General features: G+C 35.4%; 1 protein-coding gene across 2 annotated transcripts in view; it reads left to right on the forward strand.

The window, feature by feature from the left end:
• Positions 1 to 13204, forward strand: part of LOC121405946 (tyrosine 3-monooxygenase-like) — a 34906-nt gene extending 21702 nt beyond the window's left edge. For both annotated transcript variants that reach the window (XM_041596936.1, XM_041596938.1), the window contains exons 7-14: positions 3836 to 3934; positions 5532 to 5578; positions 6169 to 6304; positions 6867 to 6936; positions 8313 to 8369; positions 8989 to 9084; positions 9505 to 9638; positions 10895 to 13204. In XM_041596936.1, coding sequence (XP_041452870.1) covers positions 3836 to 3934; positions 5532 to 5578; positions 6169 to 6304; positions 6867 to 6936; positions 8313 to 8369; positions 8989 to 9084; positions 9505 to 9638; positions 10895 to 11054 — 799 coding nt within the window. In that variant the 3' untranslated portion in view covers positions 11055 to 13204. The remainder of the gene's footprint in view (positions 1 to 3835; positions 3935 to 5531; positions 5579 to 6168; positions 6305 to 6866; positions 6937 to 8312; positions 8370 to 8988; positions 9085 to 9504; positions 9639 to 10894) is intronic.
• Positions 13205 to 19294: the final 6090 nt, after the last annotated feature.

Below are 19294 nucleotides of genomic sequence, written 5' to 3' on the forward strand. Positions count from 1 at the left end.
ATTTCTGTCATCTTTTATTTTCAAAAAGGGTTTATGGCGTTACGTAAAGATGAAATCTTAATTAAGTGAAAAAGATACGAGAATTGGGTCAGTGTATTACAGAGGGAAAATAGCAATATGTAGACTTGAACTATAAATCTTGTTTTGAAAATGTTTATCTCATCTGAAGCAAAATAATATGAATCACAACCGAGTAGATTATGGAGTACCTAAGGGTTCTATACCAGGCCCGCTAATATTCGTTTACTGGTTCATACTATGGTCAATGGCCACCTTATTCTTTGTCTCGTGAAATATTGTCTTGTCTCTCATGACTGTACGGGACAATGCCATTTAAATAGTATTGTGAAATAGAAGAAAAGAAATGTTCATAATCATGAAATGAAAAAAAATACCTAACTTACCATTGTGATCTCGATCATGAATGGAACTCGTATCATGCAGTTACCGCACCAAAAAAAACAATGCCAAACAGGGCATTGTTAAATTCAACATACTTGTTTTCCTTCCAGCTTTCTATACGCCAATCGTGTTTTCATAGAAATCGAATACAAATAATCTAGTCTTCGTCATAATACGTGCATTATTTCATTCCATGGGACTTTATTACCCCCCCCCCGAACTTCTGTTTAGGATTGCCACCTTATCTTCACTCCATTCTATTTTTCTCCATTTCCATCTTTCCTTCTTCTCTATTTCCTTGTCTTTTCCGTGCCTACCTTTCCATTCCACTTTCCTTGTATATCTCCGTCTATGAATATTCAGACAGTTGCCATGAGATACTATATGTTCGATTCTCGTAATCGAATATTATCGATCCCGGTAGTATAATTACAGCGCCACCTGTCGGCCCGGGGGAACAAACACGTATTTCTTGGTGATCGCGAACGGTCTGAGTGCGTAACAACGGGGTTATTTGAAATGAAAGGAATACGTAACGGAGACGAATCTGGTTCACAAAGTGCGGGAAAATTTGGCATGGATATTTGTACACAAGTAGTCGTCTGCTCGCTTTCTGTTGACCTGTTGCACCTTAAATGAAAATGAACCACCGGTGTGTGGTACTGATGAGACGATGGACATGGGTAATTGGCCGTGGTAGATCGAAAACAACAGCAAACAGTCGGCGAGATGATCATTTTCATTAACAAACAAGGATGACGCACGGTGGACCCAGGCAGGCAAGTGCAAAGAAAATATAATCAAAGAGTTGACAGCGATCTTACAACAAGCGTAGTAAAATTCTGGAGCTGAAGTAGGGGAAAGCGAATCCAGTCACATGATACAAAAAACAACAACAGCATTGATCACATGACAATCTCCTTGAAGGCAGGTTCGTGTAAAGAATCTTGTCTACAAAAAGTCTTCATTTCTCCCTCGGTCTATTTATCTTGCATGTGTTACACCGAACGTCAAGCAGCATTATGACGTCATCTGTCATGCGAACTTGAAGAGCAGTATGGAGTGCCAATATTCCTTTTGACAGGAAAATATCAATAGAAAGAGAGATCGTGCTTGAAAGAAGGACACATAGAAATTAAAGAAATAATTGATAAGGGCAAAAAGAATGAAAGGAAGATAGAAGCATTTAGAGGGTAGTGGCAAACTGAGCCAACCAAAAATGGAGGTTGTAGGATATTGGGCGTAGCAAGAAAGAAAAAGAAGCGAGCGAGCAAAGCGAAAATTCAGCCAAATTTCACCCTTTTACTTCTATTTTTGAGGGGTACGGGTGGCCAGAGTCCATAGGCGTTTTTATCTGTACGCTACTGAGTACTGAGAGAGTGACAAGAAAAACCTTAACACAAAAGATTGATTAGATAGATCCAGACAGAAAGTATCACCGCGCCTTGCATGGTACCCCCAAAATCACTATTTCTATCATTAATCTCCATATAGCAACACATCAGGCAAATTCTTCCCCTAGAGTGCTAAAACTGGAAAATAGAATAAGAGGGGATAAGGATAATGGAAATAAAACCAAAGTTTAATACTTTAAGAATGATGGGGAAATGCAGACAGAGAGGGGAAGAGAGAGAGAGAGAGAAGGAGAAGGGGGAGAAGAAGAATACAAACTCGTTTTGATGAGTAAAGTGGCTGGATATCGATTCGATCCAGACAAAATATAATTTTAGACACTTCAGAAAGATAAATGTCTTTCGTCTCAACAAGCAGCAAGACTTATCGTTATTAAACAAACGCAATTATAGTCCCCGGTTATTGTCGTTTTTGATGGTCTGTACGCGTCATCACGTGAAGATGAGTGCCCAATCAGCACACTTTGACGACTTGTGTGTGTGGGATGGTGTGTGTGTGTTTCCGCGTTATGGAGGGATGTGTGCGTGTGAGCATGCGCGGGTGGGGGAGCATATCTACTTTGGATGAAATCTTTACTATAGATATTTTTGGAATAACAAAACCAGTGATTGATTTCATTTTGCCAAGTCACTCATACAACAACATTAAAATGAGTAGGCTTTAGAATATCCCATGAATGACGGTGTTCTATACACAGTGTGAATACGTATAATGTGTGTGAGGGTGTGTGTGTGTGTGTTTGTGGTTGTGAGTGCATGTGTAAATGTCACAGGAGAACGTTCAGTTGAATCCATTTATATTTTCTTTTAATGAATATGTTTTACTATATAAACGAAAACTATACCACACAAGCTTTGATTGTTCTTGTTCTTGTTGTTTTATAACAATGCATACGGAGAATGTCATTTTTTAAAGATGAGATTTATAAACACTGATTGCAAGTAAGATTGCCCGCTAAACCACTCTTTATCAGTCTTGTATCGTGTACGGTGTCAGAGTGTTTTTCGTGCTTTATGATGGGGATGAATATTATTCAATGAAATCAATTACGATTTTTGAACAAGATGTTATTTTTTTTAATGCAAACACAGAGTGTTCACATGTTGTATGAATATTGTGTCGTAGTCTGCTAGTATTTAAGTCATTCAAAGAAAAGAACTCGACAATATTAAATATCGCCATCTCTGGCAGCAAATAAATATGGTCTAACCTTTGGCCCACCGCACCTGTCAATTGACGTGAGTCGCGTATCCATTGCGTTTATTTATTTATTCATTTATTTTTTATTGATTTATTCATTCATTCATTCATTTAATTGTTTATTTATTTATTTATGTATTTCATCTCTTTATTCATTTATTTTGTTTGTTTGTTTATTTATTTTGGTTGTTTATTTATTTATTATCTTTTATTGCTTTATTGATTTTTCAGCTCCTGAGGACATGAGGTGTTTGATGACTGATTTAATCATTTTTTGTTTTCTGAATAATTTACGAAAAATGATAATTGTTATCATATCACCTCTGTTTTACAAAACAGCGTAACGAATGGGTTTCAGCGGACAGAAACCTATTTCGAGATTAACACGTTTACAATTAAACTTTTCTTCTGGGGCTTGGAAAAGTAGGTGGTCAATATAATTTATTACACCATGCTAGGAGAAAACATAAGGTAATGAGTAAGACTGTAATCTTTATAAAGTGATGTAAAGATTGATTCATCCAGGAAAAGTCAAATTACGATGGAAAAATAAATCTTATCATCTAGACTTACTTTGGAACAGAGAACAGTTTCACGTCCGATCCGGGACGCTTCTTCAGCTCTTATGCAATCTTTATAGCGTTTAGAAGCATTTGTCTCATCTGTTTGTTAACAAGATCAAAGCAGATAACTACAGTTATCATTAACCCCCCCCCCCCCCTCCCCTCTGAAGGTAGGAAGTAGGACTAATTTGAATCAGTCCTTCGTTTGTTATTACTTGTTAATTAATTTATTTTCTATGAATCTATCATTGCTACAGGGGTCTGATATATCGTCAGCTGAAGGCTCTATTTCCTACACACGCATGCAAAGAACACATTGACGCCTTCAACGTACTTGAAAAGGAAGGACTTTACAGGTAACGTATATTAAATCAACCCTGAACACTTCCCAAATTGTAAGATACGCGCATTTCCCACTGAGCTTTGATTTTTTTTATAATAAAGTTATAGACACACTTGTTTTTTTTCTGTATTATATAAAATAACATGCATGTCTTAAAATAGCAAGACGTGTTTTGTAAACTACATATAATATGGAGGGAGAAATCATAAATGAAACAGGATTTTCACCGGATACCCAACAAAACTACATTAATAAAAGGGTACTCACATATCTCAAAGTAGGTTAGAAACAGAACGAGTCCTATGACACATCTTACAAAGAGTTACGACTGATTAGATTGTCTTGAAATATATGGAAATCCAGTAACGTCATAATTTTTCTCGAGTAAATTTGCACAATGTCCTTTGTAAACAAGGAGAAGCACTGAAATTTCAAGAAAACAATGAATGTATGATTATACATTGTACACAAAATATTTTGAACAAAACAGTTCAGACATTGACATTGCTGGCTTTCCATAGTTGTGGTTGATCGGATCGATCGTAAATCTTTTGTAAGACGGTGGCCCCGATATGGTCAAACGACCCCTGATTCGTAACCAGAATTAAACATTTCATCATGTTTTTTGATACCCAACAGCATGATAACAACGGTTACACTTCGTAATTCCGAAGGCTGTTTATTCCGAAAGTTCGTAATTCCGAAACACGTAAATTGCCTATACCACGATGTTCGTTAATCCGAAAAAGAAATGAGGTTCGTAATTCCGAAGGTTCGTTAGTCCGCAAACGAAATGAACAACGAACCTCATTTCGTTTCCGGATAAACGAACCTTCGGAACAACGAACCTCATTTCGTTTTCGGATTGTCGAACCTTCGGAACAACGAACCTTATTTCGCTTTCGGATGAATGAACCTTCGGAATATCCGAACCTTCTGAATAACGAAGCTTCGGAATTACGAATGTATACGGATAACAACCACCTCCATCTCCACCCCTGCTTCTCCTGCCGATACGTCTATTGCCAATTGGTCCACTCATCACATGGTGTACCTTCATTTAGTCTAATGCCCGTTCGTCTAACAACCATTTGGTCCAATAACCATTTTGTCCATGATCACTTCATCCAATCCCCAGTTTGTTTGTTTTTTCGTATATTTCGTCTTGTAACAAGTTGGTCAAAAAAACCTATTTTCTTTTAATACATTTCGCCCAATTAACACTTAATCCGATTAGACCAAATGTTATATAGATTAAAAGGCTATTAGACCAACTGCCTTTTATACAGAATGGTGTGAACGAAATGGCAATTAGACCATGAAGATAGTGGATGAACCGATGGTAGACCAAATGATAGCAGTTGGTAATTGGACGAATTGGCATTAGATCAATTGGAAATAAACTAATCATGTTGACTGGGCGAAAAATTAATCAGGCGTTCTTTTGATAAATATTAATTGACCGATTAAGTGATCCAATCCAGAAAACATATTTCATCAAAAGGATTATTGATCCAGGTTTTTAGTACATGATTTTATTATAAGGCCACACTATTTATGTTATTAGAGTAAAGCTTCACTTTAATGTATAATTTTTCTTCCCTTCCTAGTGAAACATTTATTCCACAACTTGAGGATGTGTCGAACTTTTTGAAAGGTAGGCAAAAGATATTTTAACACAAAAACTACGCCTATGGTTAGAAATTCTTGAATGTAATATAATTCTGGAAAGTCTAATGTTGTTCAAAATATCTAAATTCAATTTGCATTTACAAAGAAATACGCGCTATTGTTGAAACTTATGTTATTTCGACTGTTTATGTCAACATAAATAGTCTTTTGCATATTTTAGTTATGATTATTTTCTCATTTTTTTTACATACATTTGCTAGCTATGAATAATTATATTTAATTTTTTGTATCATTATCATTACTATAGTTCTTATTAGTATCATTATTTATTGTTATTATTATTATTATTATTTTTATAACAATTATTTTTGTCATGGTTGTGTTGTCGTAATAATCATGATTATTTTTTATTAGAATAATCATTATTATCTTGGTTTCCATTTTTATAATTTTCATTATAATTGTTTTTATTATAATTACTATGAATATCATCATCATCATCGTTGATATTATAATTACTTATTGGTGATGATTAAATTAAGATTGAATAGTTGAAATTAATATTGAAATTAACGTTTAATATCTGATAATACGTACTCCTTCTCTCCCTGAAAGGTAAAACGGGTTTTCAGCTTCGGCCTGTAGCTGGACTTCTTTCAGCACGTGACTTTCTAGCTAGTCTTGCTTTCAGGGTGTTTCAAGCGACACAATACGTGCGCCATTCCTCAGCTCCCATGCACACACCCGAGCCGTAAGTCCCCTTGATTCAAATAAGTGAAGTATATTATAAAAAAAATGTTTAAAAGAATTACATTGAAATAGGGGTAACATTGGTGTTTTGAATTAAATGGGATGTCTAGATTGAAATGCGTAATTTGCTGTATCAAACTGTTTTACTACTTGAAACCACTTTAAACTATTCGCTCTTAACCTATTCAACTTTTTTTTTTACTATTCAACCATTTGAAAATTAGAACATTCACATTTCCAACTGTTTAATCTGCTAGACCAATATTTGTAATAATATAAACTTTTTAATAAAAACTACTAGTTAGCCATTTAATTTATCTATATTTAGACAACAAGAGATGGAACGTAAAAGTTTTGGACTTGAAAATTCAAATCGCTTTTACTTATTAGGCCTGCACATTAAACTCGTTGAATCTGAGTTGAAGTGTTCTCGATAAAATGATGAAAATTGATTTTTGCATATTCATACGCAGAACTAAGAATAAACATTGTAGATAGATAATCAAGAATAGATTAAAAGAAAAAAGAAAATGATGATAAGTATATAATTGTTTTTCTCACAGGGACTGTTGTCATGAACTTCTTGGTCACGTGCCCATGTTAGCTGATCCAACATTTGCACAGTTTTCGCAGGTGAGTAGAATAAGCGAAATGCCGAGTCCATATTTTTTTATATATTCATCAGCAATGGCCAATTTGCATGCGCATGAAACTTAGATTAGATTTACCTATTTCCATTCAACGAAATTTTCAAAGTATAATCAAAGTAACAAAACATATTCGATATACTTAGCGTCAAAGCAAATGACTGTATTGCAACCTTTAATTTTTATACAATTACCCCAGTGGATGCGGTTGACACCAAAATAGAATTATAAGTTTTTGGAGACTTGATTAAAGAAAGATTTTGACTTGTTCAGGTTTATCTCATTGTTAATTGTTATGTTTAGGAACAATAAGAAGTAGAAATAAAAGCGCTCTAAATTATTATTATTTTTATTTCTATTTATTTTTTTTTTTTTTTTGGGGGGGGATGTGACTGTTTAAACGTGAGTTAATTTTTTAATACTGACTTATAGTGTTATATGAATATTTGTTTGTCAGTAACATGAGGCAAGTTGGAAAGAAATAAATATCTTTGACATGGTTTCTGGGAAACAATATGATGAAATCGTTCTGCATTTCGATCATTCCAATTTGTATATTATGCCCATTGTGAGCATGCGCAGACCGATATAATGCTAACTAAATGACTTCAGAATTTCCTGATTCCCATAGGCTTTGTACAGGGATCGCCGGGTTCCAGTTGGATGTGGGTTAAAAGTTCCCTATTCCCTTCCGTCTTGAATTCAAAAGATTTGAGATAACCCTATCATTTTCATCACGACCAAAGACTTATCAATTATCATGAAATAAATACTATTGCTTTTTAAAAATATCATAATTATGGGATGTTTTCGTAATAATAATAATAATAATAGTAATAATAATAATAATATTCAACATTTATATAGCGCTTAATACAAATGTTTCTATAAGCGCTACATATCATTACCCCGGCTTTAGCACGGCTACCCTGATCGGGCGCAACGAGCATTCAAGGAATTCCTTCCTACCGGGTACCCATTTACTACACCTGGGTTGAGAGTGGCAAATGTAGATAAACGCCTTGCCAAAGGACCGTATGCCTCACAAAAGATGCATCATATCACAGGCGCAAGTTGGGCATCATTTATTCTACAAAATAAACTGATGTATGTTTTGATTCATCCAGGAAGTCATATATCGATGGAAAAAATAAATCTATTCATCTGGACTTACTTGTTGAAGCAGAGGACAGTTTCACGTCCGATCCGGGACGCTTCTTCAATTCCCGCCAGTTCAGAAGAGCTGAAGAAGCGTCCCGGATCGGACGTGAAACTGTCCTCTGCTTCAACAAGTAATTCCAGATGAATAGATTTATTTTTTCCATCGATATTCTACAAAATGTTTATATATCTATTTTTCAGGAGATAGGGCTTGCTTCACTTGGCGTATCTGATGAAGACATTACACGACTCGCAACAGTAAGATAAAAAAAATTCTTTATTAAAAAAAAATCCCAATTATCCTGACTACTTATCAATAAATATGGGTAAAACAGATTTGCGATTATCTCTTTAGAACGCGATCTTGTATAGGCTTTTGTTGATTGTACATTCCAAATATTGCACTCACTTTGATTTCTTTTAAATATCAAATTTTGCTGAGAATTAATTAGAATTAATGAAAGTATACATGTTGAAACGTAGGATAAAACGAAGAACGCTGATTATATAAAACATCCATTTTAGTTTTACCCTTTTCAGTTCTAGCTATTAAATTAAAGGTGGGGGATATAAAGGTAATTTTTATGATGTTTTCTAATAATCTAGATTACCTATTGCGTCATTATGGATCTTACCCATGACCATGGAAATTTATTAGACTATCCTATATTAAGATAAAAGAAAAAATACTAGTGATTAACAATTTATCATTAATCCAATTGTAGAGAAAGTGCATCATGAATAGTTATGATTAAACGTAGATATTTGGGTTGGGTTTTTGGCATTTGGACTGTAATGAAGTGAATACGAATGACTTCACCTGATCGACAATTATAATTTCCATTCGTCTGTTTCTGTTCGCTTTTGTTTCCGACAGCTTTACTGGTTTACCGTAGAGTTTGGACTATGTAAGCAGAACGGTGAGACGCGGGCGTGTGGAGCTGGTTTGTTGTCAGCCTTCGGTGAACTACAGGTGAGTAAGTGATGTTTTTTTTTTAAGTTTGTAAGTGATGGTTTTGTTTCAATCTGTTGTCAATCAAAAAGCATTATTCAAGCAACTTTATCTTCTTCTTGTTTTAACCTGCTATTAATTGCCAAATTGTAGTAGTACGGTGTTGTAATGTGTAATGTCATTTATGCATTCCATGCTTGTTCTGTTTGGCTCAGACATGTCAGATAAGTCATGTGCGTCATTTATTCTATGTTTGTAGTAATTCCTTTCTTTTGAAAGATTTGAATCTTGAATAAAGTGATACTTTATTCTTTTACTACTTGAAAAGAAATAGTTTTATGACATGATGTTCAGGAATGCATAACGAACAATTCCAAATTTGACTGATTTTGTTCAAAATTTTGTTTAAAATTGACTGATTTCTCTACTTATTATTTGTAGTACGCCCTCTCCGACAAACCAGAGCATCGTCCCTTTGAACCGAACAAGACGGCCATTCAGGAATACCAGGACAAAAACTATCAGCCCATCTACTTCGTGGCAGACTCATTTACCGATGCACAGTCAAAGCTCAGGTGAGGTCGGAAAAAAAATATGGTAGAATTTCATAAAATAAATAGAAGTAGTTTTCACATCTGTTGGAAGTTGTTGTAAACTACTGATATCCCTGAAGGTAATTGGCTGAGAACAAATTTAACAGTGAAAATCACGAACCATTTGCCTCATGAAACACTACCATACTATTTGATTATGGTAATGGGGATGGGAGTTTCTGCTACCCTGTTGGCGTTCAACGATGTGAGGGATAAAGCTAGACGTCGATCTAGCGCTGCATGCGCACACTGAGTGGCTGCCGTGCCCATTGCAAGATCGACTGGGCAAAATGAATTTTTGGAGTATAAAAAATGGCTATTATCTGCATTTAGCAGCCTTTATCATACAGGTTTGTAAACTTTAATGCTTGTAAACTATGTAAGTTATCAAAAGCGAACTGCACAACACACAGTGCGGTCTCTCATTGACTGTGTGCTCCAAATAAAGTAGTCTTTAAAATATACTAATTTTAGAGGGTTGCCCCCTCTACAAGCTTTTGCTTTTCTTGGCAAGTCCTTCCGTTCATTTCTATTTTCTTTTCATAGATAAAATAATTGCAACAAATTGTAGTTTTGTTTAATTTATATTCAACACTTGTTACGAAATTTCATTGATTTGTCTTTATTATCGATTATATTGAATATGTATTGTTACTTTGATTGTTTTGAAAAAAAAAAATTGTTGAACGGAAATAAATAAATATAAATCTAAAATCTACACTTTGAGAAACCATTCATAATACAGAGAATAAATTAGCCAATAAAGTTGTTCATACAGAGAAAGAAAATCTACAGTTTTTGTAAGAAAATTACCTGTTTTCCTACTTGGTAACATAGTAAGTATATTGAGTGATGAATTAGCGTTTTATCATTCAATTAGGCCTATATTACAAGACTACATAGATCAGAATGCTACATTATGCTGGAGAGTGTGTGTGTGTTTGAGTTTTGTCAGACGTGTATCAATCAGAAATGATTATTTACGTCTGGGACCGACCTTTAATGTCACCATCCGAAAGACGTGACCAGGGCTCGAACCTCGAACCTCGAACCTCTGCATAAATTTGTAACTTCTTCACAGCTTGCATTACAGGCGCACGCCACAACGCCCAGGAGACAGATGTGAGTGGTTGAGGACTTGAGGTGGCGCTATTTAGGCTGCTGGCTCGTTTCTCTCTCAAGGAAAAAAAACAGGTCAAGAGGAAATTTAACATTCTTTTTTCTCTTTCTCTACACAGGCTTTACGCCATGAAGATGCTGCGTCCTTATAACGTCCGGTACGACCCTTATACCCAGAGCATCCAGGTCATCGATAAGGTGGACAAACTCCGCGACGCCATACGGGATCTCAACGGACAAATGGTCGTACTTACCTCCGCCATCGAGAAACTTATGTAACAAAGTATATTGATAGGTGAAGTGTCGGGACATATGCCTACCTGTTTCGGCGACCGCTATGACATCTCCTTTGTTCTGTTGGAGTTCTTGGCCACTGAAACCAAAGATTTCACTCGAATTTTCAGAGCGCACAATTTTACCCTTCTGTGCGCCCCGTAACATTAGAGTTAGTGATTAATTGTGAAATTAAATGGCCTAACAAGGCCGTCGTTGCGCGCATTTTGCTCAGTAGATTGAGTAGAACCAATCAGAATTCTATCAAATACGCGATTGATCGCCAATCTTTGTATTACCTGGCCAAGGTCACTTAGATGACATGCCATCCCGATGGCCTTTGTCGTTATCTGCGTACCTTGAAATGTGTTTACAAGGTTTATTCAATGCCATTTGCATTGGCGACGATTTGCGTCATTGAGAATGTTTACATCGATACAAGAAAATCGATCTCAAAGTTATTCAAATTCAAACAAACATTTATTTTCTTCTATTTGTACGAGATACGAATTGACAATATGACCCATACAAAATGTATTTATCACAAAAGACTGTAAATATATAAAAGATTTGTTAACAGAAGAAGGCATAATTCCCTAAAAGCAAAAAGCTTGTGGCAGGATATGCCTGTAACACAAAACATTGCAAGTACTAAAAGGCGAGAAAGGAAGTAAGGCTAGGAAAGTGCAGGATAAAGAATGGCAAGCGAAGGTTAATAATTGTAATCGTTATAATCACCATAAAACTAAGATAAATGATACCTCAATCTCTTTTTTATATGTGATGCGTCATGTCAAAATAAGAAAGAACTCGCTCGATACCAAATTGAGAAAATAAGTAAAATGCTAAAAATCTTCAAAAAATTTTTTGAAGCCAATAACATTTTTTTAATGAATGGTGAGATGAAGTTCTAGTCAGGTGTTGCAGTGGTGCCTCCTCAAAACAATGACATGATGCCAGTTATCTTTTCTTCTCTCCTTTATTTTTTTGTGGGGGCACATTTTTCCTCCTCTCCAATTTTCATTCCCTTGTCAAAAAATACCTTATAACTGAGAAAAATATGTTCGACGAATTTTCATCCTTGATCTACAAATCGTTGTCTTTAAATGTAAATATAAATGTTAGAGAATGAATTTAAAAAAAAACCTTGAAAACGAAAAGAGGGTAATTAGATTTAATCTCCGAACCTCTTTATCAATATATTGTGACCTTACATTCTGGCAGGATGATTATTAAGAATTACAACATAACATAGGTCACCTGACATGAAATTTCCGTTTATCGTTCCTTCTCGTTATCCTGCGTCACATGACTAAGTCATCTATCACGTGATCAAAACAGGTGTCGTATGATTCAGCGGGTTTGACGTTATCCTTTTAAGCAAAACTAGAATTTCGCCTTTTAACGCAGTTTCGGAGATTCTTTATTACTATTAGCGTATGTCATAATTATCATCAGCTCCTGTTATCATATTCAGTAGGACAGGAAAGTTTCACATTAAAAAGTAAATCATGAATGACAGTCTTTTTTCCATTTTACGCAAATGATGAGGATTTCATTGGACCCAATGCATAATTGTGGTTTGTGGTACGAAACCTATACTTTCACCCTTATTTATGATACGGGGAGTAAAAAAAACCCTGCAAATATCAAAGTCGAGCGCCATCATGTGTTAAAAAACAGGTATATTTTTTCGGTAAGCTTCCATTTCAAGATTTGATTAATAAATACATAAATATAAATATATATTTAATAGAACTATTTATTTTCAGTGTACATAAGCAAATTATTCATGTTTAGAACCTAAAAATTAATGACAAAACAATACGTGTTTTTATATAAGTGTCAATTTATTGTGGGGATAATATAGTTGGTATTATAGTGCAATAATGTTATTGCTGTTGGAAAATACATTGTGAATCGAAAGTATATCTTGTTGTCAGATAGCTCTGATACGATATTCGTATCGTGGGAATGTGTTAAATAATCCACGAATGAACGTGAATAGATTTAAATCGTACCTGTTATTACACTGTACATTGAATAATGTGTTTTATCCAGCCTTGATCTCCATTTGTCAAAAGAAAGTTGTAAAAAAAACCCCCAGATAACCCGCTATATATCATTTATTGAGCAATAAAGTAGTAAATGCAGAATACAATTTACTCTCTAGAGTTTTCGTTTGTGGTGTTCCTTAAATCTAATAATAATGCTTTTCAAGTTCCGTTTGTACAATGTGATTTAATTTTTTTGATAATCTGAACACATTGATTCTGAATAAAATTCCATAGGAATCATACAGGGTTTTCTCTAAAAGCAACTTTTGTATGTACTATTAACAAAGAGAAAACCCTGTTCAAAGAAAACATAAGTGAATAAATTGATAAAATAATTAATAGATAATCAAATTAACAAATACATTGAAAATGAATAAGTAAATAAATAAATAAATGAATAGATCAGTTAATAAATGAATACGTGCTATAAAAAAGCTGCTTGTCATAACAATGACTTTGCATGCTTCAAATTACGTGGAAGAAAAACACAGTGTGACAATGTGATACACTCCAAAAAAAAAAAGGTTTACCTAATATTGGGTAAATTGGGAACGTGTATGTTTGCTGGATAAATGATGCCAAATACTAAAAAAAAATTAAGCAATGTTGCGTTCAGATTTACCCCTTAAACTTGCATTTTGCTCAATATCAGGAAAAGAAAATACATAGCAACATGTATGTTCCCTTTCTACCCAATAGTAGGTAAATGTTTACTTTTTTAGAGTGTATATTGTAAGAACAGGATGTGAACACTGCAGTGTGACAATATGTTTTTTTTCCATTTTCAAAGGGTTCTTTTCACATGTTCACACACTGAAAAACACTGACCACAGTGTCACATTGGCACATATTTTAAAGTCTGGTTTAACCTAGGCCATGGTCTAACTCAGTGACTATTAAAATATTGGAAAGCAAAACAAAAAAAACAATTTATATTATAATGTGTTCAATCTTCATTTGGCCCTTACTTGACGTATTCTAACGATTAAGATAACCATTTCAGTAATAATTCCCGTCATTTATAAATGATTTGAGTGTCAAATGAGTTGGCATATTGAACCTGGCCTGTTAGAGACATTTGTCACAATCGGCTATGGGGCGATTCCATGGTAGAAAAATAAGCTATTTTCGCAACATTATTCAAACTATTGTCCAAACAAACGAAGAACTTCAATTTGTTTTGTGGTAATAATAGAGTACTACTAGGTAGACATATAAAAAAATGACAACCAACAAAAATATGCCGTCCATTTGTGAATTAGAGGTGAAAAACATGCGTGTCGTACGGGACATTTCCGATTCCCGTACGACACACAACATGTTCGCCCTTAATTCAGCCAGCAATATCAAATATTTTTTGTTGGTAATTAGTTTTTCACATGACTACCCACTATAACTTTATTATTGACCAAAATAATTGTTCATTACTCAAGCAATCAGCTAAGAGCATGGGTGTCGATCACGGGGGGGGGGGATGGGGGGATATATCCCCCCAATATTGCAAGTGGGGGGATGGCCTGTATTATCATCCCCCCAATAATTTAGGGTAGAAAAATTATAATAATGATGATGAAAAATGAAAAGTTTGATCATGATGATTATAGTATGCCATCAATCAGTTTGTTTCCCTCGCAATTTGTGTATATTGTTATTAAATAAAAACATTCTTTTTCAGGACTATTAAACAGATGGGTGGAGGTTCAAGATGAAAAAGAATGAAATGTTTATATATCTGATATTTTTTAACACATGACATAAAAGGACCCCAACGAAAATCAACTTTTGTTGATAGGGTGTTCCATCCCAACAGTGGTGAATAAATTAATTTAAATAAATCATTAACTCAAAAGGGTGGAAAAATAAACGGGAGTAAAAGGGTGGCAAGATAAATAAAGGAATGACGGTAAGCCCGATGGCGCACGAGAAGCCACACAGGTTGTAATTTGTGCTAGTCTTAATTGGTCCGAATCTGCATTTTATTATCATGCATTAAGAAGAATAAAGATATTGCCAGTCAGGTTAGATTTAAGAGAGAAGTTGTATACACATATGCGCCCCACCAATGAAAATATTAGGGGGGGCAAACATATCGTTTTGCCCCCCCCCCCCCCAATAATTCCGCATGTGCAACTAAAAAATAAAATAGGATTGTAATGCTACACTGAAATCAGCAAGCGAGATTGAGATACCAACTCGATTTTGATTTAAAATCGTGCTCAAAATGTCTGCTTTTCAGATTGGAATATAAAAATTTTCAGCTCGCGCTTCGCGCTCGCATCATGTACCAAAAACCCATACTTTTCATGATTATATAGGTGAATATAATGTCCCGTTTTCAATTCTAAACCTCAAAAGAACTTTGATTTTGCAATAATCTTTTGTTGGATATATATCTTCCATTAAAGTGTCCTTTTTTCCAGATCAAAATATCAAAATTTTCAGCTCGCGCTCGCATCTATTGTTCTTCTAGATACCCATCTTAATCATTGGTACCAAAAATGCTTAGAATATCAAGCTTTCAGGTCAGAATATAAAGAAATTTCAGCTCGCTCTCTAGTGAGATACATGCATCGACCCTCCTCATGAGTTACTACAAACAAACCTAAACAGGTACATTTTTCCTGTTTTCATGACATACTAAAAAAATTTAGCTCGCGCTTCGCGCTCGCATTGTTGGTGAAGGTGAGGTATGTGTCTCTTTCTCATCAGTTATATATATTGTGATCGAGCGCCTTTGGAACGTTGATTCATAATTTTGCCCCCCCCATCTGAAAAATGGATCGACGCCCCTGTGTATACATCATGCTCAATAAACAGATCTCTATGTACATGATCAAGTCAATTTTTGTCATCTTTTTCTTGGTATGAGTTTAGAATAGGCTTACTTGTAACACAAATTGAATTTTCAACAAAAATTATACAAGTATAGTACACTACAACAATGAAGGAATTTCCAAGAACACCATGCATATCAACCACTCCCAAATGTCCTAACTTGTGATTTTATATAGTGGGGGTAATGTTGAAATATCCCCATCCACAAGAACATTTGTGTCAATCATCCCCCCCAACCAAGAATACCGATCGACACCCATGGCTAAGAGACTAGAAATTGTTGAGAAAATGTCCCGTACGTCACTAATGGAATCGCCCTATAGGCCTACATGATTATTTAAACCACAACTTTCATGACTTTAGACCAGGGGCCGTTTCATAAAGCTGTTCGTAAGTTAAGAGCGACAAGAACGACTCAGTGGTGATCCTTTCTTGTGGCAAATGATATGTTCATTGTGATATGTTCACTTAGTGCGTAAGAATTGTTCACCAGTCGTTCGTAAAGTTGCTCTTAACATACGTACAGCTTTATGAAACACCCACCAGGTTTGAATTAAACCAGAGTCCAAAATGCTCAAAATACGGGTCATTCTGTTCACACTTGTGCCCACACTGTTGGACACTGTGGCCCGTGTTCTGAAGTCGGGTTTAACTTAAACTCAGTTTTAAAGTTGTGGTTTAAGTATGGGAAGCCAATTGCTACATAAATCGCTTACAGTAGAGATATCATACTTCATCTCATTTGGCTATCAAATCATTCATAATTGTCCAGGAAGTATAAATAGATGATTGTCTTCACCATCGATGAATCAGGAAAGAGCACAGTAAACATGAGAAACATACAACTTAATACAAATTTTGATACTTTTTGCTTCCCATACTTAAACTACAACTTTGAACCTGAGTTTAAGTTAAACCCGACTTCAGAATACGGGCCTATGTTTCTATTTGTTCTTGCTGGTCGATTCCCCCAAATGAAGCATTGCGGAAATATTTCATGATGGACTTTCAAGGAAGCATTATCAATGTCCAGAGTATTGACGAATAATTATAATGATATATGATTTTCGGTCAAGGTACGACCTTGTCCCACGAAATGATGACGGGGTTCAAGGCAATTTTCCCCCATAGGTTTAGGGCTCAGTGACGTAAGAAGCCATTGGTCTTGGGAAGTCTAACCATCCGGTCACTAATAACCAACTCTCCATGAGACCGTGTCCCGTTTAAGCTGAACTTCCATTTTTTTTCTTGTATGTATGCTTTTATTAAGAATCAGATGAAATTACAATATTTACTTTTCATGATGGACTTTCACGGAAGCATTAACCAATATCTAGAGTATTGATTGATAATTATCATGATTTATGATCATCGGTTAAGGTCCTACGAAAAATGACGGGGTTCAAGGCAATTTTCCCCCATAGGTTTAGAGCTCTGACGGGAGAAGCCATCGGTCTTGTGAAATCTAACCATCCGGTCACTAATCACCAACTATTCGTGACCCATTTCAAAAGCTGAATATCATTTTTTTTTACATTTATTCATGTTTATTTTTTTAAGAATCAGATCAAATTACAATATTTACATTTCATGATGGAGTTTCACGGAAGCATTATCAATGTCCAGAGTATTGATGAACAATTATGATATATGATTATCGGTCAAGGTAAGATCATGACCTACGAAATAATGACGAGGTTCAAGGCAATTTTCATAGGTTTAATCTCTGACGTGAGAAACCGTTGATTTTGTGAAATCTAACCATCCGGTCACTAATAACCAACTTTCCGTGAGACCGTGTCCCATATAAGCCGAATATCCATTTTTTGGTATTTATGGGGTTTTTTTTAATTCAGATTAAATTACAATATTTACATTTCGTGATGGAGTTTCACGGAAGCATTATCAATGCCCACAGTATGGATGAATAATTATAATGATTTACGATCATCGGTCAAGGTCCTACAAAAAATGATGGGGTTCAAGGCAATTTTCCCCCATAGGTTTAGAGCTCTGACGTGAGAAGCCGTTGGTTTTGTGAAATCTAACCATCCGGTCACTAATCACCAACTATCCGTGTCCCATATATTAATTCTATGAAGGGGCGGGTCTACTCAATTTCCATTCTGTAGCTTCTCAGCTTTTTACCCGATAGCCTACTTTCTTGTTTTCGTATTCCCCCCCTTCAACGGTCCTACTTAATATTAAAAAAAAATCGTTATCTAAAGCAGAAGCAGATCTAGAGGGGGGGGGGGGGGGTTGAGGGATTGCAAAAAATCCGGGGACCATTTTTTTAAATCTTATCTTTTTTTTAAACTTGTAATTTTATTTTATTCTATTTCTATGTATTTATTTCATTTATTATTATTATTTCTTTGTATCTGTGTTGTTAACTGGCCTTACATTGCAGGAAAATGCAACTTAATTTTTCAAATTTTCATGGGGGTTAATTTGGCATGTTTGGCAACGACCTCTACCAAAAATAGTGGTGCTTTACATGCAAGAAAACACAATTTTCACACACAGATTTTCAAAAATTTTCCCTACTGTGGGAGGGGGGACACACACCCTCCCCCTTCGCTCGCTTGGACTCGGTCGCTACGCTCCCTCGCATACCACCCCAACCCCCCCTTTATAAAAAGCTGGATCCGCCCCTGTAAAGGGATACGGTACTGATATAATGAAATTCCTTTGACTAATATCAAGCTTGTAATAAATGTCTCTAAGCAGAGCTCCGCACCCGTCATATAGGCCCACTGATGATGAAAAAGAATGTTGCCAGGCCATTTATCAGTTGATAACTATTGGAAACTATAGAGGTCTGATATAAAACATGATATTTCATCTAATTTGTATACATACTAAACTATTACAGGGAAACACTTATACACACATCCACCATACACATCCCAAACGACGTACAGACCCATACACACCCTTCTCTGTTTCTTTTTCGATTTTTTTTCACTTCCCTGTCTTTGGCTGGATATCGATGAGTTTATCTATCTGTGCGTGTGTGTATACTTTTGTGGGTGCGTCTGCGCGTGTGGTAGGTGTATGGTGTGTGTGTTTCAAGTGATATGTTACTCTTATGATTGAATATATCCACCCCCGCAGTATCTGCGTATATATGCGTTATGTTAAAATCAGTGTCAGTTTTTGAAAGTGTGTGTGTTTGTGTGCATTTGGGAGAGACAGTGTGAGCGAGGGGACGGTGAGTGTGCGCGTGGGTGTCAAGTTAAGGCCATTTGTAGGTGTGTTCTTGTAGGGTTGTGGGAACAGAGAGGGAGTCCTTGTCAATATATTATAACTTTTGGATATGAAAACTAATATGAAAAGAAAGTCATTTTATAA

Source organism: Lytechinus variegatus, chromosome 19 (genome assembly GCF_018143015.1).
Source record: "Lytechinus variegatus isolate NC3 chromosome 19, Lvar_3.0, whole genome shotgun sequence".
Taxonomy (NCBI): domain Eukaryota; kingdom Metazoa; phylum Echinodermata; class Echinoidea; order Temnopleuroida; family Toxopneustidae; genus Lytechinus; species Lytechinus variegatus.